The sequence below is a fragment of the Podarcis vaucheri genome (genome assembly GCF_965113315.1).
Source record: "Podarcis vaucheri genome assembly, chromosome: 6".
NCBI lineage: Eukaryota > Metazoa > Chordata > Lepidosauria > Squamata > Lacertidae > Podarcis > Podarcis vaucheri.
The window spans coordinates 55,365,295-55,387,569 of NC_138764.1; the positions used below are offsets into that span (position 1 = coordinate 55,365,295).

Sequence of the window (22,275 nt, forward strand, 5' to 3'; positions counted from 1 at the left end):
CAGCCATATTCATGCATAAATACCTATTGTCTCAATCAGCAGACCTAAAGATGGTTGCATCTGCCTCCTAGCCAGTTCTACAACAGCAGTGCCAGGCTGGCTTTCAGTTGATGTACTGACTTGTAAATGTGTTGGTTTGTAAGGGTTTAGGAAGCAAAGTAGCATTTTTTTGTGGTTAGAAAATTGTAGCCTAGATACTGAGCAGATATGGGGCCTAAATGTTGGTGGCATTTCTTCCTGGATTTAGTTTGAAACTGCAAGTCTGAGGAAGCACTAAACCATGGGTAAGCAAACTAAGGCCCGGGGGCCGGATCTGGCCCTATCGCTTTATAAAAATGGCCCGCAGACGGTCCGGAAATCAGCGTGTTTTTACATGAGTGGAATGTGCCCTTTTAATTTAAAATGCATCTCTGGGTTATTTGTGTGGCATAGGAATTCGTTCATCCCCCTCCCCAATATAGTCCAGCCCCCCACAAGGTCTGAGGGACAGTGAACTGGCCCCCTGCTGAAGTTTGCTGACCCCTGCACCAAGCCATTTATGTCTACTGTGTCAGACTGGAAATAGTTTTAAGAGGATGAGGCTTCTAGCAAATTTTGTGGGAGTCAAGCAGAGTGCTGGTTAGAGTAGCTGCAAATATGAGGGAAGACAAAAGGATGGAACTTAAAATAGATCTGCTTTGACAAACTAAAAAATTGAATCAGGCTTGTATTTGATGCAAAATGTCTCATTTGCGTGTCAGACACATTACATTAACTCAGCTGGAAGAAGAGCCCAGGTTAAAGTAGGATTCTGTTGGGGAGAGATGATATAAGGGTGAGAGGCTCATGGGTGCTAGAATTAAACCACTACTTAGGAATGGTATAAAGGAGATATGGAAAATACTCAGTCCGGAGAACTGATGCAGGTTTAGGTGCACAGCAGCCAATGTTTGTGCAGTTTCCAAGTAAGGAAGTGACATCTGGGTTTTTTTTAAAAAAGCAAAATACAATGGCTGCTTCAAGCAGGTGATTATCCCTCATTCACTGCCAAGATGTCAGCCACATTAATATACTTTACCATAGCCACTATAAAACACAGGTGGCCACTTGAGATATTAGGCTACAGGATGGACATTCTTCACAAACTGAAATAAAGTTTTGCAATGATTGCCAGTAGAGTAAGCTAGTATGTAGCCTAAGATGTCTTGTTCCTTCTCTTTAAATTTGTTCCAATGCCTTCAATTTTGTCTGAAAGAAAAACATGCAAGTCACAATTAAACCTGCACTGCTTATGGAGAATGTGGACCAGTAAGAAGTAAGCAGCACATAAGCGGCACACAAAGCACTACCAAACCATTCTATGTTCTAAATCTTATATTAATAATCCAAAAATTGAGACGGAAGCCACAAACATAAAACATATTCAAATTGTGTCTAAAAGGAAGATTCAGGAGAAAGACTGAATCTTCCTTTTGGCCACAATTTGAATGTTTTTTGTTTGTGGCTTCTGTCTCAATTTTGTTCCATTCATAAATAGGGCTATAGCCCAATTTTACCTGTTTTCTTGAAGTCTCCTGCAACATCAATTCTGCAATTTTTCTTCCAGAGGGTTCCTTATTGTACAGATCTGTTGTCTCTGGCAGATAAGATTGATCAATACTCTGAAACAAATGACAAGGTCAGCTAGGATGTGATGATCTAATGTGTGGTTAGTTTGTGCTCTGAACAGTTACTGGTAACCTTTTTAATATACATGATTTCTGACAATCCACTATAAACAAGTCATTGGCTCTGTTTTACAATTTGGCTGCACAGAAAATTGATAAATGGTAAACATGAAAGTGAGATTGGTTTTCTCCAGTGAGTGGTTAATTAGCATTAACCACTCCTTTTGTTTTCCTGGGTAGAATGAAAAGTTTGTGATGATTAGATTCACTTAGTATACGTACCTCTGATGTATATCTGAATTCTTCATCCCATCTTCCATCTGCTATGCGCACAATCACAGATGCACCTGGCACCAACTGGATCTGGAAGTTTCAAACTATAGCATTAAGTACATTCTTTATATGTGTGTGATTGTTGAACAAGAATAATGGTGAAACGTTGGGGATAAAGTAGGGCTCCCACGGATTGCAGGCACCTGTCATACCTGAGGCTGTTGAGGTTTTCATATAATTACAGAATATTCAAGTGCCTCCTTACTCTATACTGGAGCCTTCTACTCCAGGGTTAGTAGACCACATAAATGTTCCCCATTGCACCCAAATGAATCTGTAAAGCAGCGGTTCTCAAAGGGTGTGGCTAGAAGATTCAAGGACAATCAAATATTTAAACATTTCAGTGTAGTATAGTATCAAAAAAAAATTATTTGCAGACTATGGATAAATATATTTACAAAAACACTAATTTGAGTTTCTTTTCCCCCCAATGTATTTCTTGCCAAACAATTTGGTATGGCGTGAGCAAGTTTTTCTGGAAGTGTGGCCGAAAGAAAAACATTTTAGAGCCACTGGTTCAGGTAAATTTTCAATTTAAAGATTACATTATAAAGAAACATAGTCTTGTACATTGGTTTATCTGACTTAGCAGTCTTCAGCGAAGATCCCTCTGCAGCACAAACACATTTTGGAATCCACTATTTTTTTACAATGTATTTGTATGATGGTGGGGCTGGTGTTGCAAAACACCTGTCTTGCTCCCAGAAATCTTTGTCAGCCATGCTCCTTGGAACTTTCTGCACTTGTAGTAGTGTTTGGGGTAATTGGGATTTGTGTGGTCTACCTTTTGCATCAGTTTTTGTTACTACCCTGTATAATACGATCTAGAAAAGGATTGCAAGTGCTCCCCTTACTTCACCGTTTTGCTTCTTTGATAAGTTTTGTGAAGCTACTGCTCTATGCTTAACTAGTCTCATACCTCTTTCTTTTGGAGCATGCTCTTCATAATGCTGCTGCATTTCCCTTCAGATAAGGAAGCCAGGATGATCTGTTAAGGAAAGAACAAACCTTGAACCAGAAAAGAACAAACCACCTACTGTTTCTTTGCAGCATTCTTTTAGTAGACTACTGCAAGAGATTCCTTAAGAGAGAGAAATAGAGAGAAGTGTTCCCAGAACAATACAAAGTAACATTATTGTAAAGCTTACTAATTTTGTACACACCCCAAACAACATCTTGAAATTAGAAACTGATCCCTGACTTTGGACTAAATTATAGTAGTGGGTAAAAACAAGTGGGTCAAGAGCTGGTGACACTTAAGCCAAAGATGGGGTGGGGAATGCATAGCAGCTATAGGCACTGGTTTATTCTTTGCACCATCACCACCTCCAAAAGCTGGGAGAACTAGTTGCCATTTGTACCCTTTGCCATTGCTAAGATATTTGAAGGCATTAAGCGCACACAAGTAGGGACTTCAGAAAGTACAGAAAGCTGTGGGAATGAGCCATCATTTCTTAACTGATGCTGCATTCACATAAAGCTCAAAAGTGGGGAAGTGGATATCTTTCAGCATGACAGAATGGTGATATACAGGGAAACATACAAAATATATAATGCGCGTGTGTGCGTGTGCTAATAAGTGCATGCCCCTGCCCAGATGCTGGAATTTGATTGTTTTTGCAAGAAAATTGGTATGTACGTCTAACTTTTACGTGGTTGGTTAACTATACCTGACTGGGAGCCCCCTGGTATAAGGGCAGTTGGTAAATGCCGGTGTTGCAGTAACCTCTGGAAAACACATGAAGAGCTGTCCATGCCCCACTTTTCTGAGTGTAATGTAACTGTTCCCCTTTTAGCATGACTCTTCTTTGTGCTGCTTGGCATTCTTTTTCACCCGAGGCACATTGGGCAGGATTCACCACACCTTGGTACAGGTGAATAATAATGGTTGTATATTTATGGTAAACTCTGTGGGGACAGGTCTGAAAAACAGAAGTTGCAGGTTCTGAAAGGAAAGGCTGAGCCACCTGTTGTGTACAGGTTCACAAATATGAGTTTGGAAATATGGTCATCAGTAAGAAAGCTTACACTGCACTCCACCATGGGCAGACTGCCTCATTCAAAATCATGCCAGGTCTCCTTAACACAATTAAATTTCACATACCCGGAGCCCCCTGGTATAAGGCAGTGAGCAAATGCTGGTGATATGACATGTTTCTCTGTAAAAAATATTGGGCAGCAATGGATTTATGAAAGGAATGCACACACTTCCTTTATGTGGTACAGAAATTAAGAACCCTGAGCCTCGCTGCTAGCAAAAATGTTTGAACCCCAGTAGAGTATCAAAATATAGGCTACAGATTTAGTAGGGATAGGTGGTAGGGAATCAGCCTACTTATAGCAATACTAATTCACTAGAGAGAATGTTTCTACTTTGCTGAACTTTTCTGGAGCTAATATTTCTGCTTAAAACTCCACCTAGTTACCTTCCACACAGTGCATCTTAGTTAACTGGTTACTAGGCTCAGGAGGCCTTTAGCCGTTTTGCTGTAGACTCTGCTGAATAAGACAGATTACTTGTGAAAAATACCAGATAAACCAGTGTTGAAATACAGATTGGTTCCTTCTTACAGCATGGGACCCATCTTACTGAAAGGCAACGACCTATCCTTTGCTGAGTGGAACACCCAGTGTCATCTTTTTTTAGTTGTAGGCCATTCAGAGTCCTGTGACTGAAGGGTGGCTTACAGAGTGACGAACAACAAAATAAAGGATGTGATACCTTGAAGCCATCAAGCCACACAGGCCATTGCTGGTAGCTGTTTTTGTCAAGCTCCTCAACAAAGATGGGGTAATCATACTTCAGCCACTGGGCCCCAAAGTAACATGCCCCAGGTGGATTGAAGCAGAACTGGGCGATTGTCAAGCCAGACCATGGTAAGTTCATGCCTCTGTCCAATGCAAACTGGAATACCACAGAGTTTAGATGTCAGTCTGGATAAGAGCACTGTACACACACACACACACACACACACACACACAGCCAAGGCTTAATTTGCTCACAAACATGAAAGACTAAATTTGTTTCTCAACTATACCATTTCAAATTACTCTGACATGCCAGTTTTCTGTGAGCAGGGAATTTTTGTCCTTAGCAGTATGAAGTAATACAGCTAAGAAAGTCAACTTGTTTAGAAAATTAAGAATACTAGTGGTTGTCTTCAGAAGTTGATAAATGCCTGTTAATCAACATGTACCTAAAGGCACAGCAACAGAGACCAGGTTAAAGGTTGATAACTATTTTCAAGTGCAGAAATTTCTTAAGACTGGTTATGAGGAGGCAGAATTCCTTATTTCCATATCTCTGTATAGTATTCTATCCCAGTCATGTATAAAATTTTGTGCTAAACAGGGCATTTCTGTGAATGTGATAGCTATTCACCTTGATGCCATAGGTGGGAATGTATCTGGAGACATAGGTGAGGCTAAAAGGCTGTGGACTGCTGCCTGGCACCCGGGTTAGTTTCTGATGGATCCAGGTGACAATCTCCTCATCTGTGCATAAACTCTTAGGACCTTCAAGCTGGTGAACTATTTCCCGCACTGAAACAACAGACCTGTGTGAAACAAAAAGCTGTTTTTGCTGTGGCCCACAGTTATGGAATTCTATAATTATTTCCTACCAAAGTGTGTTGATGCATGGGGCAAGACCCTTGGCTCACCCTTCTGTTAATCTGATTTGAATGTAAGATGGACTGTTGTTTTGTAAGGTTCCTCCTGCCCTTTGATTAAAAAAAAATAACCCAATCAATAGGCTCATCAAATACATAGTCCACCATAGAACACACTATAATAACTCAGCTTTTATGTATGTGACTACAGTGAGACCAAAAATTCTTAAAAGTAATAGCTGGCAGTCCTCTTAAGGGAGACTTTTCCACAATTGCTATGATTCCATCTTTTTTACTTCCATCCATCCTGCAACCACTGAGGAGACAGAAACTCAGTTTACCTGTTGGTCATGGCTTCATAGAAGCAACTTTCTCCTGCAGTAGGCTTGGCCGAGTCTGAGTAATAGACACCATCAGAATAGTCAGGCCTGGCCTGAAAGAGGCCCACTTTGGCCCAGTTTGCCTGAGGGACCATGCTTCTTTGTAACGTTTGATGGCTGGAATTTACAGGTGCCTTGATAAGCCTCACTAGCAGGGTTGCACAGGGCACATACCTACAGGGAAAGTGAGAAGACAGATATTAAGAAAGCTAGTTTGATGATAAGATGGGGAAGAAATTGGAAATGATGTAAGTGAGAGGGGCTCACCGTCCTATTGATGTCAGAGAGCTGGTAGAGAAGGGCTGATCTGGGCAGGGACTGTTGTGAAAAATACGGAGCTGATGAGCACCATCATTGAGGGAGACCTGAGGAAAATAGTAATCAACATCTATCCACAGACCCCTTTTTCCTCCTTCTTGGGAAACAGGTAATGGGAAATATATTGTGTTCCCCTCCTACCATTTGCATCTGAACTGTGGAGAGACAGCAAGATTTTGGGGTAGGGCTCCAGGTCACACAGCAGTTATGGTGGGGTGGGATTTTTGGCATGGCACTAGAAAGCATGAGCATTAATAGTAAAACCCTATCCTGTGAGATCTAGTGGGAATGTGAAACATTCTTGTAGCACTTTGGTTGTCAGCAAAAGAATGAGAGTTCCTGAAATACCCATGAAGAAGGAAGGCATTTTCCTGCTGGAGCCTATCAGCATTATAAACCATGTCCTAACTTCATTTTCAGAACTGAGGCTGCTTCCCCTGAATTCCCCTTCAGTTAAATCACCTGGATCCCCTTGGCCTCTGGTTCAGGGGCTTTGTGTGTTCCACATTCCACAAAAACATTGAGAGCTGCCCAACCGATCTGGATGAGCTCAGAGGTTAAGCGATTGATGGAATAAACCTGTAAAATACAAAGGGACATTAGTTCATTCCCCCCTGGCAGCTAGACCCATAGTTCTGTTTTGTGTTGGAGGTGAGGTGGAGGTCAGGAAGATGTTGCCATAATGTCCTCCATTAAGAATATAATAGCACTGCAGAATCAGACCAAGGGCCCACCTAGTCCAGCATGCTGTTCTCATGGCCAACTAGATGCCTATAGGAAGCAACTAGTGGCCAACTAGATGCCTATAGGAAGCCTGCAAGCATTCTGCTGTCTTTTGAAGACACGCCTCAGCCTGCTTACACAGGCATTCCCTTCATCTCGACCTGAGTCTCCAGTTTTAACTACTACTTTGTTTTAGTATACACCTGTTTTGTTGCATTTTAATTATGGGTGTTTATATTTTAATGTTTGTGCAACTCTTATATTTTGTAGGGTGCTTAGAAGCCTATTTTGGCATTAAACAGTAAATAAATAGCACCAACAATACTATTCCCACTTGTGTTCCCCAGCAACTGGTATTCGGAGATATAATGCCTCTGCCACTGGAGCCATTAATAGCACCCAGTTCTAATATGATGAGAGAAGGAGAAAAATGTCTCTCTACCCAGTTTATCCTCAGCATTCATAATTTTATACAGCTCCGTCAATTGCCTCCTTACTTTTTTTTCTAAACTAAAAAGCCCCAAATGATGTAACTTTTCCACACAGGGGAGTTGTTCCAGCTCCATTTCAGGAAAGGAAAGATCATTAACTTCCTAACTCTTGACCCCCCACAGGACATGCTTCATTCATTGGTAGCATTCTTTGCACGCCCTTTACCCATACCAACACAAACCTTTAACAGAAGAGTTGCACAAGGCGCTATCACTGGCTCTCTGATTTCAACTGAGTAGTTGTAAAATGGATCAAATATGCTGCTATTCAGGTCAATCCCAGTGCAAATGTCTGGCCCAATTCTGAAAGGAAGAAGCAGAAACAACCTTCAGCTAAATGTTTTCCATAAGAGGGCATTGTTAAGCTCCTCTGTTGTCGTGGCACCTTGAACTGAAGCAAAACCCTTTGCGTGCTTCAGGACATAGCCATAGAAACATTAAAATCAGGGGTAGGAGACTGAGGGTCATTCTGTCTGGAAGTCTTGCACAGACAGAACAATTGTGAGAGTGCCCCATTGAATCCCACCCATAGCATGTATGCAGCCTGGGAGAAGCAGAGGAAAGATGGCATTTTAGGGAAGAAAAACCCAGAGAACTGTTCCTCCTTACTGCATGAAACCACTGGTGAAGATACGAGCAGTGACCCTGGTAACAGTGACACCATCAGGCAGGAAGCGGGCTCCATCAATGTATAGATCAAAGCCATCTCCAGCTCTGAAAGGCTCTACAGGAGGTGTCTCCCTGAAATGATGAATAAAAGCTTCCTGTGGGGGGAAAAGTTGTGATGATACTAAATGGCCATTTTACTGCACTTTCACTCAGTTTTAGAGGTCCTTTTGTTTTAACAATCCCGAAGAGCTTATTATCATGAGCAAACATAAATGCAATTCTTTGTAAACAAATGTAGAGAAATGCATGCTGGTGCAAAAATCTTAATGCCACATATACTCTCAATGGGGTCTGAAGTAGCAGTGATTGACCAGGAACGAGACCTGGGGGCCATAGTAGATAGCTCAATTAAGATGTTGATCCAGTGTGCAGGAACTGTGAGAAAGGCAAAATCCATGCTAGGGATCACTAGGAAAGGAACTGAGAATAAAATTGTTGATACCATAATGCCTTTATACAAATATATGGTGTGACTGCATTTGGAATTCTGTGTACCGTTCTGGTCACCTCACCTCAAAAAGGATATTGTGGTGTTGGAAAAGGTTCACAAAAGGGCAACCAAAATGATCAAGAGAATGGTGCAACTCCCCTATGAAGGAAGGCTGCAGATTTGGGACTTTTTGGTTTAAAGAAAATGTGCATGAGATGTGACACATGTTTATAACATTAAGCATGGCATAGAGTATATGGAGAAAAGTTATTCTTCCTCTCTCATAACACCAGAACTCCTGAAGACCCAATGAAGCTGAATTTTGGAAGATTCAGGACAGATAAAAGAACTGTAAACTGCAGTGCCCAGAATTCTTTGAAGGAAAGGAAGTGCTTCAGATACGCTTTAAAGGTATAATACGTATGCAGCCAGATTGTGAACTGAGTGGAGGTGGTAGGTCTGTCCCAATTATCCCAAGCCCTGTAGGGACTGTAAAACCGTCCTTGCCCAGCACTCACATGAGGCCAGGTTTTTGCTGGGTCAAGTGGAGGTGGTGACTCTGGTGGAAAAGGTTGCTCAGGTTTCTGGGTGCTGAAGACGTGCAGCCTTAAAGTAGCATCACCATATATCTTGAAGTCCTGATGATTCTCTTCCATTGACTAGGAGCAAAGCATTATGTGCAGATGGGAATGAAACAAGAGGAAAGCATAATAAGGCACAGCTTAAAACATGGGGCTTCATCCAGTGCACATAGCTCCACTGGCACAACATAAATTCCATTTCTTCTGCCCCCATGTGCTTCCACCACATGCATAGCAGTGTTTTATTCCAGTGGAGCTGCAGCACTGGAATCAACACACAGCAGAATGGAGGCTTAACCAATGATTCAGTCCTCCTAAGTATTACATACTGTTGCTGCCATATAAAATATTGCTCTGTGAAGATTACAGTTGTAAGTCTTTACTAGAGTAAGCCAGTAAGGAGTGTTGCATCAATAAGAGCAGCAAGACCAAGCCAGGCATTAGATGTTTAACATCTCTTCAGCCTTTTGATGGTGTATTAATATTGGCGTACTTTACCTACCTGGTTAACCTTGGTTTGCTTTACAGGAGTGGACTTACCATCACTGACAGAGTTACAACAGGTGGCACAGGGCCATGATACAGAGTCAGTGTATGAGTCCCTGTGTTCCAGACAGGCATCCCATGTTCCCCTTTCTTCATTGCACCTGTGCAAGCAGAATGCAGAAAACTTAATTCCTAGACTAGTAATAGGAAAACCTTAATTCCTGTGGGGAATCATAGCACCAGGCAAACAGAAATGCCTGCAGCATACCTGTAACCATCACTTTATGGGATTCATACATCTTGGTCAGTCTGAGCACAGCCCAGGCAGCCAGCCATTCATCACTCCCTAGTAGTGGCTGGTGTTGAGGCTTGAATCCTTTGTCCCAGGGGGTAGGTGCTACCCTCCCACTGGGCCAGTGGTAAAAGCGAGCAATAAGGATCATGTCCTGCTGCGGCTCAACATCCCAAAAGATTTCCTGAAGGAAACAAAAAGAAGCAGTTCAGGTGAGCCAAGAGTAGTGCTATAATTTCCAGCACCTTCTACCCTTCAATTCCCTCTGCTATGCACCATATTCAAAAACCACCTAACTGTTTTCATGGATTAGGAATGAGCATGTTTTTCTCTGAGCTCAGACCGGCTTTTACACCATTGGCAAGAAAACCCAAAGCCCATATTTTGCAAACAAGCAACATGATTGCTTCTTATAGTTAGGCATGGGCATCCACAATAATTATCCCCAGGATTGGGGAAAGTAAATACTCTAAACCAATGTAAATACTTATCTAGCATCAGAGAACTGGTCTACCATTTCTGGTAACAGGTGACTGAGTGGTGGTGAGGTCTGAGCAAACTTGGCCTCTGAGAAACAAATACAGTGGTACCTCGGGTTAAGAATTTAATTCGTTCTGGAGGTCCGTTCTGAACCTCAAACTGTTCTTAACCTGAAGCACCACTTTAGCTAATGGGTCCTCCCGCTGCCGCTGCACCGCCGCCACACGATTTCTGTTCTCATCCTGAAGCAAAGTTCTTAACCCGAGGTGCTATTTCTGGGTTAGGGGAGTCTGTAACCTGAAGCGTCTGTAACCCAAGATACCACTGTACAGTATTCTAGTGCTTGCAGCAATGGTAGTGCTGAGTAACCATCTAATCAGTGCAAGGATAATAATCTGTCTGAGGACACTCTGTGAACTTCTCAGCTGGACTGGGATGTAAACCTAAGTCCATCTCCAAGCCTAATGCTCTCCTGCCAAAGCACCATTCTATACCTCCTGTTCTCCAAACACGAAGTAGCCATGTTTAATATTGGATCTCATGGAATCGGTGCAGTAATTCAGTCCCGAGTCCTTGGTGGCAATCACCTGAAATCAAGTTTGAGAAAAATGTAACACATGGTCCAACTTCCTTTTTAAGCTTTCTTGGTGTTTCTTCCTAACCAGGGTGCCAGCTGAACACCACTATGACACTGGGGCTATTGACAGAGCCACACATGTTCCGTACCTGACCAGTTTTCTGATGGTAACCAGTTAGCCGGACAGCCCCATCTCCTGGTGGGGCGCCTTTTACTCTATCAAGGATGAACCCTAATTGTCTTCTTTCATTCTGCTGGGATTGTGGCCACTCGAGCACTGCTTCAATTTTCCTGAAATAATCAGAGGCTTATTAACTCACTGCTCTTCAGCTGTTGCCCCTGTCTTTCAACAGCAAACAGCACCTTTCCCCTTCTCAAACAGCAAAATGGCAGTTCCCCACCAAATCAGAACCTTGCTAGATTAAGCAATAAAGCTGGGTTACAAGAAAAGTAGAGAGCAATTGATCCAGTACAATTATGGCAGCCCAGATTTCCATCTTTACCACTTCTGAAACAGTGTCTCTCCTGGATCCTTTCCTCTTCTAAATAGGTTGGATAAAACTTCTTCAGGAGACCACGAGGAAGTTCTTTCTCTAGCCAGCAGAAGGGCATTTTACTGTGACATCAAATACAGTGTATATACTGTATATCTGGCTATTAAAGCCAAGTAGAACAAGCGTCTCATTGCCAATTTCTATTGTGACAGCATAATGTGGAGAGAAATATAATATACCCCTGCAAAGGAAAAGCCAAACTATACTTCGTATTTACCTAGGAAGGTATGGAGAAGCCTTTGGTTTCTGTTTCTGGGTGCTGCCAGTGCCACAGCCAGGGAGGTAACAGGGAGAGATGGGGGGAAATGAAAAAAAAGAGGGGAAGGTTGATGTATGTGAGCATACTGCAGCACAAAGGCCAGAAAGGGGTTTCTTGAAGAACCATATATACTGCCCAGCTGGGTGTTAGGGGAGCAGAGAAGGAATGTTAAAGGTAGTTGATTATATAGGGGTAAGAGTAAGTAAAATGTGACAAATAAGAAAGGACATAGGAAGGAAAAATACTTTTGCTGAGTTTAATTTATATGCATGAAGGTTCCTCTTGGGAAGATCTGGTGAATCATGTGTACAGTATTTCATTAGCAAGCTACAGGACAACTCCGCAACATGCAAAACTGAAATAGGCTCATACCAAATAATAAGTCAACTACCACAAGCTGGAGACTGGCATGAGGTAGTCTAAAAAGATGGCAGAAAGCTGAATGGAATCTTTCTACCTGATATATTTGGTCAAGTACTCCATCCCTACTCCTTTTCTGTATCTGGAGTGAGCAATGGTGTTGCACCTCCCTTTTTCAGTAGCACATTCTCGACAAAATTGCCATTGAAAATATTAGGCACTGAAAGTAATCACAATAATCACAATATTGGGAATAAAACTGAATGAGGCCCAATACAAGTAAGATTCTCAACTATAGAAGAAGCCATGTTGATGTGGAACAAAATAAGGCAATAGGTTTATGGCTACTGAATGAAGAAAAAGACAAAGAAGAAAGAAGCACAGTCTAAAAGGAAGTCAGCTTGGGGGCTGCTTCTCTTGTTATACAGTTCATGAGAAGTTGCTTCAGAATCATTTCCCTCTTTGTTTTATCACGCTCTGATCTAGGTGACATTTGGGGCATGAATATGAAAATAGCTAGTGTGCAATTATTTGTTTTTCATATTATGTACTAATTGTTGTTGGCATTCATTTGTCTCGGGAGGCAATGGAGGAATGCACCTTTGGAGGTGAAGTCAAACTGTTGGAAGGTTGTAACTCCTGTAGAGATGTGGGAGAGACATGTTTTGTTAAGTTGCTAAAATCACTAGGCACAGTACAATGGCTTTTAAAAAGAAGGCGTCCTACAGATTTGCACCAGTTTTAGAGCCCACAAACACAGGGATGCACTTATTGATGAGCACATAAGGAAGGAAACATCAAAGAGAGCAAGCAGCTTCTAAAGAAACAAAAATAGAAGATGTTACTTCTTGGTAGCCTACATTTATTGGTATTGGCCTTAGCCAATTCTAAAACTTAGACTTTACTAAGCCAGGGTGGCCTCTTACATACATCCCTGCTGGTACCATGACAGTCAGCATTTCCTACCTAAAGGAAATAGGCAAATGCTGACATTTTCCATTGGCAGAAGCCTCCTTTTTCAAAGAGATTCTAGATGAGTGGGAAATAATAATAATAATAATAATAATTTATTATTTGTACCCCGCCCATCTGGCTGGGTTTCCCCAGCCACTCTGGGCGGCTTCCACAGAAACCAAAAAACACTAAAATATCATACATTAAAAGCTTCCCTGAATAGGGCCGCCTTAAGATGTCTTCTGAATGTCAGGTAGTTGTCCATCACCTTGACATCCAATGGGAGGGCATTCCACAGGGCGGGCGCCACCACCGAAAAGGCCCTCTGCCTGGTTCCCTGTAGCTTCGCTTCTCGTAATGAGGGAACCGCCAGAAGGCCCTCGGCGCTGGACCTCAGTGTCCGGGCAGAACGATGGGGGTGGAGACGCTCCTTCAGGTATACTGGGCCGAAGCCGTTTAGGGCTTTAAAGGTCAACACCAGCACTTTGAATTGTGCTCGGAAACGTACTGGGAGCCAATGTAGGTCTTTCAAGACCGGTGTTATGTGGTCTCGGCGGCCGCCCCCAGTCACCAGTCTAGCTGCCGCATTCTGGATTAGCTGTAGTTTCCGAGTCACCTTCAAAGGTAGCCCCACGTAGAGCGCATTGCAGTAGTCCAAGCGGGAGATAACTAGAGCATGCACCACTCTGGCCAGACAGTCCGCGGGCAGGTAGGGTCTCAGCCTGCGTACCAGGTGGAGTTGGTAGACAGCTGCCCTGGATACAGAATTGACCTGCGCCTCCATGGACAGCTGTGAGTCCAAAATGACTCCCAGGCTACGCACCTGGTCCTTCAGGGGCACAGTTACCCTATTCAGGACCAGGGAGTCCTCCACACCAGCCCGCCTCCTGTCCCCCAAAAACAGTACTTCTGTCTTGTCAGGATTCAACTTCAATCCATTAGCCGCCATCCATCCTCCAACCGCCTCCAGGCACTCACACAGGACCTTCACCGCCTTCACTGGTTCTGATTTGAAAGAGAGGTAGAGCTGGGTATCATCTGCATATTGATGGACACCCAGTCCAAACCCCCTGATGATCTCTCCCAGCGGCTTCATATAGATGTTAAAAAGCATGGGGGAGAGGACGGAACCCTGAGGCACCCCACAAGTGAGGGCCCAAGGGTCTGAACACTCATCCCCCACCACCACTTTCTGAACACGGCCCAGGAGGAAGGAGCGAAACCACTGTATAACCACTCTGGGGTACTGACCAGAACAGTTTCTAGGAGGTAGGGACAGAACCACTTTAAAATGCTAATTTAGCAGATGTTACCAAGATGCTTAGAATTTTCAGAGGGGAATGACTCTTGCAGTCGCTGAGAGAACCTTCTTCTTCTTGTTGTTGGCATCCCTTGATGTCACTAAAATATAATACACTTAAATATTATCCAGTGGTGATCCCTTAAAGATTAAAGAGGGAAGAGTTGCAGAATTGATCACTTCAAAAGGGTGGATGGGGCACTAATTCTAAAGGAAGAGGGTGAATATTTCAGCAATATTTTTTGTGGGGGTTTTTGTTTGCATTTCACAAGCACTTCAAGTACATGACTTCCAATATAAAGTAATCACACTGAAATTGACTCAGAGGAATAATTAGAAACATGATCCTATCAGCCTACTTTAATAGAGGCAGTTTGGTTTTAGAGAGGATTTTTGTATTCTTTTTTTTTTAGGACTAAAAAGGTGCCTGCTATATCCTCTCCAATGCATAAACCAAGCCAAAGGCAGTGTCCTCAGCATTTGCTAATGAGGCAGCCTCTGAATATAGGATGTTCCAGTTAGCTGCTATTGATAGACTGACATGCCATGAATGTGTGAATGTATTTAATCTTGTAGTGATAGGCATGGACAGACACACACAACAAGGAAGACTCTAGATAATCATGACAGAAGAATTACATTTTTAGGGATCATATGTACAAACAGTCATTCTAAACACATTTTGGTGTTCTGCTGCCAATGGGAAGGTCAGGAGAAATCTCTCCTTGTGGTATGGTATAGTCCATGGAAAGAAAATATTAATTGATGTTGTGCTTTAGTTTATATGGTCAGTTGCAGGCAGAGTAGACTATAACTACCCTCTGCTGTGCAGATGGGTAAGTACATCCAATCCTGCCACCATCAAAACCTCATGCAGATGCACTCTTAAAAACAGCCCCCATATCCTTAATTAAAAATACAGAGAAAATCACAGACGTGGGTGGATTAGAGATGCATAATATTTAGTTGTTTCATTTATACACAAAACACACAGAGACGTATACAAAGGAAGACAGTAGGCATTTCTGTGCTGACTTATCTTCGTTAGAAGGAAAGCCTAGTCCTGAAAGGAGAAAGGGGTGGTCTTCCTCCTTTCTCACCTTTTATTGGGTTTGTATTGGAGAGGCTGTTCCTGATCAGGAGGAGAGTCAACAAAGCCAGTGTAAGGAGGGACAGAGAAGAACAGGCTGGTGGGGGCAGGGTGGAAAGAGTGCTGGGCTGCAGGAAAGTCTGTAGGGGGTGCTGTGCAACTGGACACCTGCATTTGAAATAACAAAATACAACAGGATTAAACAGGTGAGGCGGGGTAGCATGGCAAGCAAGGCGAGGGCAGTGTAAATATACTGGGGGTGAAAGGAAGGCTTCCAATCTCCTGATCCTACTTTTCAAATGTTCCTTCCAGTGGAGAGTTTGCCATCCACTTGCCGTCATTTCTACAAACCACCTTGCTTCCGCTCAGTATTAGCATTGGAATGATGGAAATTTAAAACTTGCTTTCGCCTCTCAGTAATACAGTACTAATTTTATCTGGAAAACTTTAAGCTTTTGTTTCATGATTTCCAACAATTTGGGTCCTTTTTTTTTTTTTTTTACATGGAACCAGTTGTGCTGTATGATGTACTTTCTGGGCCCAGGATTGTGCAAGTCAGTGCAGGAGCACTGGATTGGTAGCGGCAGGTATAGATGAGTATGCTTGTTCCTGCTGCCACCAACCCAGTGCTTCTCCTATCCTCTCTGCCATGCTGCCTCACTGTGTTTGAGAGACTGGTGCAGTGGCAGCACCCCATCTCACTGAGACACTACTTGAGAACCTTGGACTTTTCAGTTGAGTGACAGATAGAATTATTTTTAATGCTAGGAATTAAAGTAGCTACTTAATTGTTGAATTAGTTATTAATTTTATATGAATGTGCTAAATAGTTAATAGCTGGGATTTTAAAAGGCTTCAGTCAGATGGTAGCATACTTCATTTATTCCTTTGAAATATCTAATTAATACATTTTCACTGAGTTTGCTCTTAGCCTTATCTTCCATGGATACTGGATAGCCTTAACCTCCAGTTCAGCTATCAGTGGCTACTACTAGTTATGATGGCTATAACCTCCAGGGTCAGAGGTAGTATCCCACCAAGTACCAGTTTTGGGGGAACAGGAGTGGGAGGCTATTATTGTGCTCATGTTCTCCTTGTGGTTTCCCAATTTTTCACCATTTATCTATTATTTCAAATTGTCTTTTTAGTGTCATTCCGGTTCTCTGCAGCAAATAAATATTGAGGACACAAAGAACCTGTTTTTCAGAATCTGCCCTCAAGCAATGCTAACTCGAAAAAGAGTTAAAAATATCTTCGAAAGAGACAATAATGCCATGCAGTTCAACTCACTGTAGGAGGGTATTTGTACAAGGAGGCATTGCCTGGATGAATCTCTGCCATCGACTGCATGTCAGCATCTCTTGCATTCACTAGTCGCAAGTACAGCTCTGCTTTACCCAACTGTGAGGAGAAAACAAGGTGTGGTCTGGTTGGGATTAAAACAGATGCGAAAATAACTGAAGACGATGTTGGACTAATTTATCTTGATCTGGCCAAGGTGTTCTGAGGAACAGCCATCATTCCAGGAATGTTTCTATTCAGTCAATGAGGCCTGAGATTGAACCTGTCTCAAATCACACCCAGCACAATGCAGAAAGTAGGTGCTCAGTGTTAAGGGCCAATGTTAATGGTTCACCATGAGTCTCCTGAGAGCCCGAGCATGACACTCTCCCTTCATGTTGGTCAGGAAATAATTTTCTGGGCACTCAGCACTGACCCTTGCTAAAGGTCCTCACCTGGGGCACACCATTCAACTGTTCTGGAGTGAGGCTTGGCTTCATAGGAAGCACTCGGATGGGGATCTTCCAGCGCCCACACATCACTTGATGTAGATGGTCAAAGATGTTGATTTTGGCCCACCCCCTGGGGGCCAAATTTTGAATCTCCAGCCCATAAGCATCAAAGCCTCCAGATGCTTGAAGCTCGGTTATGAGGGTGATGGTGGTTGAAGGAAGGACTCTGAAAAGCAAGCACAGACAAAGGTAATACATACAAGCCTACCTTTTTCTCTACAAATCTGAATACAGAGTTCACTGTAGCCATGTTTCACATGGGGCTTTGGCAAAGAAGACTATCTTCTATATGACACTAACGTATCTGACATCTAAATAAGAACAGACAAGAATCTGGCGCGTGCAAAACTGGACTGAAACAGCCTATTTTATGGCAATCTGAAGCTCATACTAATCCCCAGAGTGAGTGGTTCCCATGCCAAGATGATAGGGCCCTGAGTCTTCTAATGGGTCAGGATAAAAGCAGTTCATGATAGATGGTCTTCTTTGCATTGTTGTTTAGAAAGGAATCTCCTACCACTTATCATTGCATTTGTCTTGAGCATTATTTTGCTGTACACTATATACATTGAAACAATGAAAACAAATAACTTTGCCAACTGGGAACAGAAGAGATGAGATGTCATGTCGTGGCAAAAGCCACTGAAACTCACCTTGGGACTGGTTGCCTAGCTGCTAAGATGGCGCAGCACCCTCTTTGCCCATCAGTCACATACTGTGGGTATTGACCCATATCAGAGGAGACAACGGGCAGTGGGGTGGGCTTGCCCAACTCTTGCCCATTACGGAACAGGCCAGAGACCAGGCAGACTTGATAGAATGTGGGATCCAGGCCCAAAAGAAAATCATAGAATATCACAAAGCCAGACCTGCAGAGAGATGATAATTTGTCACACTCATGTAATAGTTAACACAGCTTGCATGCCACCCCAATCTGAGTGGAACTCCAGGGGTTCTAGGCACTTCCAGGAATTAGGAGGGTTTAGGCATACAGCCTATCTCCCACCACCCCAAACACTTAACAACAGCTATTTTCTATAAGCTGGCTGCAGTCCAGAAGACTCAACAGGCTAGATTCCAAAATGTATCCCTAGAAATGGCAATAGGATGGAAAAAATGAACATCTTCACTTTACATGGCAGTGTCTACAAATACTCTATGCAAGAATGAGACAGGAAAAATAACATATGCTGCCCTCCCCCTAGCCCAAGCCAGAATGATACAGGTAATAGAAATGACATACGCCGGATCATATGGAGCTGGTCCCAGGGCATCAGAAGGGTCCAGGAAGTACTGGCTCATAGCTGTGGCAGATGCTCTCATGGGGTCCTATAGCAGGCAGAAATATGAGAGCTGTTTTACATTACCAAATAACAGAAAAAGGAAATATCAGCAGTCAGTCTTAGCAGGAATAATGAGGCTTGCTGCCCCAAGGAAACTCTTAAGAATATAACTCAACAGCTTCAGATAAATCATTCACCCCTGAGCAAAATGGTCAGCATATTTGCAACGAGCAGAGCATGAACCACTGGATGCATCTTTCTGGAGTGAACACATATATGGAGAGAGCCAACCACACAGGATGATAGCTCTGAATTATTGAAACTATAGAAGTATTTTTATACTATCTCCACTCCAAAAGCATTTATTCAGTATGACTTTTGCCTGAGGTTTCCCAAGTTAAAGGGGCACTAACCATGTTACTAGCTGGAAAGGTAGGGTCAGGCAATCCAAGAAGAGGGGGAGGAGGTGGCAGGGGTGGAGCTATAGGAGGTGGCAGCCGGGGTAGTGGTGACCCCCTCTTGGGATGTTTTAGTTTCATCCTCTCTGTGTCATGTCTCAGGCTGCCAATCTCTGCATGCAGCTGAGCCATCTCTGCCATGTGTAACCGCTGCAGTTGCGCCAGCTCTGTGCCTGAAGACCCTGATGAAAAAGAAGATGAGCAGGGGGAGCCCATTAACACAGTTATTGCTTGTGCCAATACTGGGAAAGAATCCTTATGAGGTGGGACAAGAGCCTGCATATTATTCATCTGGCTCTTTGTAAAAACAAAGCCAGCTCAATGTCCTTATTTGCTTTTGCTGGACTGGCACTACTGAACATTTCAGCTACATCTCCAAAGCCATTTAGTTGTGGAAATGTTGCCCCCTTCCTGCCCAACATTTCAAGGAGCACCTTTGGCCATTAGCAACCTCCATACTGCAGATGGAGTGGTCTTGAAAATTTGGGGTATGTGTAGAATCACAAAGAAAAAGGACCTGCTTGGAAATCCTGGCAGTATAATCTATGTGTCAAATGAATAGATGAGATTTGGTGCATTTAGTTTAGGAATTGCTTCACATAAAAGGAGTTCCAAAGTGATTTACAGGGATAACAAACAATATCAATAAAAATGCATTAAAACAAAACAAATATACTAGAAGTGTTCATTCACAAAAAACCCAACAATGTAAAATAACCACATCCCACCTTGAATAAGGATGAACATAAAAAATAAACAACCAAACACCAGACCTTAGCACCGCCCAAATGCCCAGGAGAATAATGAACCACGATCTGGTTGGCAAGCTCACTGCAGTAGAATACGGTACTCAGCCCATCTCTGCCATCTTTCATGATTTTTCTCCATAATGGACAACTATGGAGGCTGAATTTCGCCAACAGCAAACAGATCTGGTTACTGTCCAAAGAGAATACTCTGCACTTCCACTTAAACCTCCAAATCAAAGTGCCCCAAATCAAAGTGATTGCTTAGGTGATATATATGCCAATGCCCTGAATTGCAGAGATTGATGCCTGCTACTGTATCTTAAACTTCTTTGGCCCAACTTCAATAGAGTAGGCTATGGTCCCCACCATCTTCTATTTTCCTTCTGTCCTTCAGGATCTTCAACTTTAATATCTCATCTTCCAGCCTCTGGTTCTCCAGCTCAACAGACAGGAGCTCAGCATCCAAACCCCGTGGGTAGGAGTTCGGGCTACCTTCATGTTCTGCAAGGACAAGAAGAGCCAATCAACAACAAAGATGGCTTGGAGACGTGAAAGAGCGAGAAGTAATTACTAAGGTTTCTCAATCTGCATAATCAGCAAATAACCATTTGGCATCATACACATTTATGATAGCACATGAGCTTTGTAAGAGGACCATACTGTCCAGTGGAATTGATTCTCACTTGGCTGTGAATAGTAAAGCCTTTTTGAGCTCAAGGCCTAAAGGCAGGGACAGCCAACATGATGCCACCCAGATGTTGGACTATAGCTTCCATCATCCCTGAGCATTGACCATGTTGACTGGGGCTGATAGAAATTGAAGCCCAACAGCATCTAGAGAGTGCCACAATACAAAGTTGAAAGCTGCAGCGATGTGAGCTAGAAGCTAGAAGCCAGAAGGAAAGAAGCAAAATGCTTGTGAGAACCATGCCTAATTTCTGATGGCTGGCATTCAAGCCTGTGGCTATGGGATAAACAAAACTGTTTTGGGCTGATAATGTTGTGAGCTCCTCTATTGTAGGCTCAGGTTGTGTGTGTGTGTGTGTGTGTACCATATATATATCATAAAGACACCACAGTCTCCACTGTGGAGTAAGCACTTGGAACCCCTGGAATTTCACACTACTTGGATATTGGTGTGGCATGCAACACTACAATATCCAAGTTTGGAGAGAAGAAAACAGGGAAACAAAGCTCACTCTTCTTTCTGCCCTTGTGCTCAGGCCTTGCTCCTACTTTCTCCAGGGCTGTGGCCTCTACCTGCAGCTCATACATCTGACGGAGGATGTTATGGTCACTGCCTCCCCCCTGCAAATAAGCCAGGTAAAGTGCCCTGCAGGGAAACACAAATGCATCATCAATTTATTGGTGCTATTGCTAGATTTTCTCCTTCTGACAGCATTTCAAAGTCTTTATTAGCTCAGGGTGGTGGTGGTGGGGAATCAAAGGAACTATTTTTCCTGGCATGAAGATGAATACAGCTGGGCTTGCTAAATACCTGTATTTCATGAAGATGTGCAACATGGTGGGGGAAAGGAACTGACTGTGCCCACTGGGAAGAAAGTTGTTTCCTCTCTCATCCATTGAAAAGTATCTGCTTCCCATCCACCCAGAGTAGCAACTTGCAACTGCAGAGCTTCCCAAAAGTGGGACAGAGAGGAATCCAGGAGAAAGCTCCACAGGCAACAAACAGTGAAAGATCTAATAAATTGATAGTCAATTCTGTTTACAGAAAATATTGTCCCATTTAGTCTTGCAGCTCCCTCCCTACTCACTGTATCTCTGAAGAGAGGGGTCCAACTGCTGCTGGAAATGACATAGACTTGAAGACCTTTTTCTCTATGTTGCCCTCAGCAATGTCTGTCTGTCTGTTGATGGGAGATTTGGGTTTGCTTCTAAAAAAAAACCCAGTAAGGTGTGTGAGTATCATCTTACTTTTTTCAATCAGTGATAATACTTGCTTCCCACAATGCTTGAGTCATGGATAGACTCCCCAAATTCCAACCTCAGATAGGGAATGATCTTAGGCTTCTCCAGCCTTTGATGGAACTCCATCCATTCCCAGAAATGGTCCCTCTTTGAGCCTTACCTGGTCTCTGCTGATACCTGCAGGAGTTCCACTTGTTTCCGCAGAGCATCCAAAGCCAGTTGGTTTTTTCCCTCCTGGGTAGTCAACTCCACCAGCAGCTGTTCAATATGAGATGTAGCTGAGTTCCCTAGTTTCAGTTCAGACAGGCGCCTATGGATCTCTGGATAAACAGAAAATTTGACACACTTTATTAGAACACCTAGACCAAGTCAACATATTTACAGAGGCTCCCTGAATTGGATTTCCATGCAAAATATAGATACATAATTTCTCTCCATTATCCTGTATCAGAGCCCTGATCTGCCCAGCTGGGAACACGTTATCCCTGGTGAATTAATATGCATCCTTTGTCCTAGTTCTCATAAACAC

General features: G+C 43.0%; 1 protein-coding gene and 1 long non-coding RNA gene across 9 annotated transcripts in view; one reads left to right on the forward strand and one right to left on the reverse strand.

Moving 5' to 3' along the window:
• Positions 1–490: 490 nt before the first annotated feature.
• Positions 491–22,275, reverse strand: part of CCDC17 (coiled-coil domain containing 17) — a 28,521-nt gene continuing 6,736 nt past the window's right edge. For 3 of the 8 annotated variants that reach the window (XM_082228819.1, XM_082228818.1, XM_082228814.1), the window contains 28 exons: positions 21,907–22,066; positions 21,593–21,712; positions 21,017–21,150; positions 20,184–20,318; positions 19,024–19,250; positions 18,571–18,656; positions 17,981–18,196; positions 17,271–17,493; positions 16,825–16,935; positions 15,545–15,702; positions 11,789–11,830; positions 11,167–11,308; positions 10,935–11,027; positions 9,937–10,144; positions 9,723–9,829; positions 9,120–9,260; positions 8,112–8,266; positions 7,685–7,805; positions 6,751–6,867; positions 6,238–6,335; positions 5,932–6,144; positions 5,362–5,536; positions 4,702–4,884; positions 3,650–3,901; positions 2,899–2,967; positions 1,929–2,009; positions 1,536–1,640; positions 491–1,227 (listed from right to left, as the gene is read on the reverse strand). In XM_082228819.1, the coding sequence (XP_082084945.1) occupies positions 1,198–1,227; positions 1,536–1,640; positions 1,929–2,009; positions 2,899–2,967; positions 3,650–3,901; positions 4,702–4,884; positions 5,362–5,536; positions 5,932–6,144; positions 6,238–6,335; positions 6,751–6,867; positions 7,685–7,805; positions 8,112–8,266; positions 9,120–9,260; positions 9,723–9,829; positions 9,937–10,144; positions 10,935–11,027; positions 11,167–11,308; positions 11,789–11,830; positions 15,545–15,702; positions 16,825–16,935; positions 17,271–17,493; positions 17,981–18,196; positions 18,571–18,656; positions 19,024–19,250; positions 20,184–20,318; positions 21,017–21,150; positions 21,593–21,712; positions 21,907–22,066 (3,902 nt within the window). In that variant the 3' untranslated portion in view covers positions 491–1,197. Of the gene's footprint in view, positions 1,228–1,535; positions 1,641–1,928; positions 2,010–2,898; positions 2,968–3,649; positions 3,902–4,007; positions 4,137–4,701; positions 4,885–5,361; positions 5,537–5,931; positions 6,145–6,237; positions 6,336–6,750; positions 6,868–7,684; positions 7,806–8,111; positions 8,267–9,119; positions 9,261–9,722; positions 9,830–9,936; positions 10,145–10,934; positions 11,028–11,166; positions 11,309–11,788; positions 11,831–15,544; positions 15,703–16,824; positions 16,936–17,270; positions 17,494–17,980; positions 18,197–18,570; positions 18,657–19,023; positions 19,251–20,183; positions 20,319–21,016; positions 21,151–21,592; positions 21,713–21,906; positions 22,067–22,275 lie in introns of those variants that run through there. The other 5 variants (XM_082228816.1, XM_082228815.1, XM_082228817.1 and 2 more) reach the window with 5 other exon arrangements.
• LOC309535642 lies at positions 2,001–5,508 on the forward strand. The gene is made up of 3 exons (XR_014221320.1): positions 2,001–2,500; positions 4,627–4,856; positions 5,375–5,508. It is a non-coding gene; the product is annotated as an uncharacterized lncRNA (long non-coding RNA).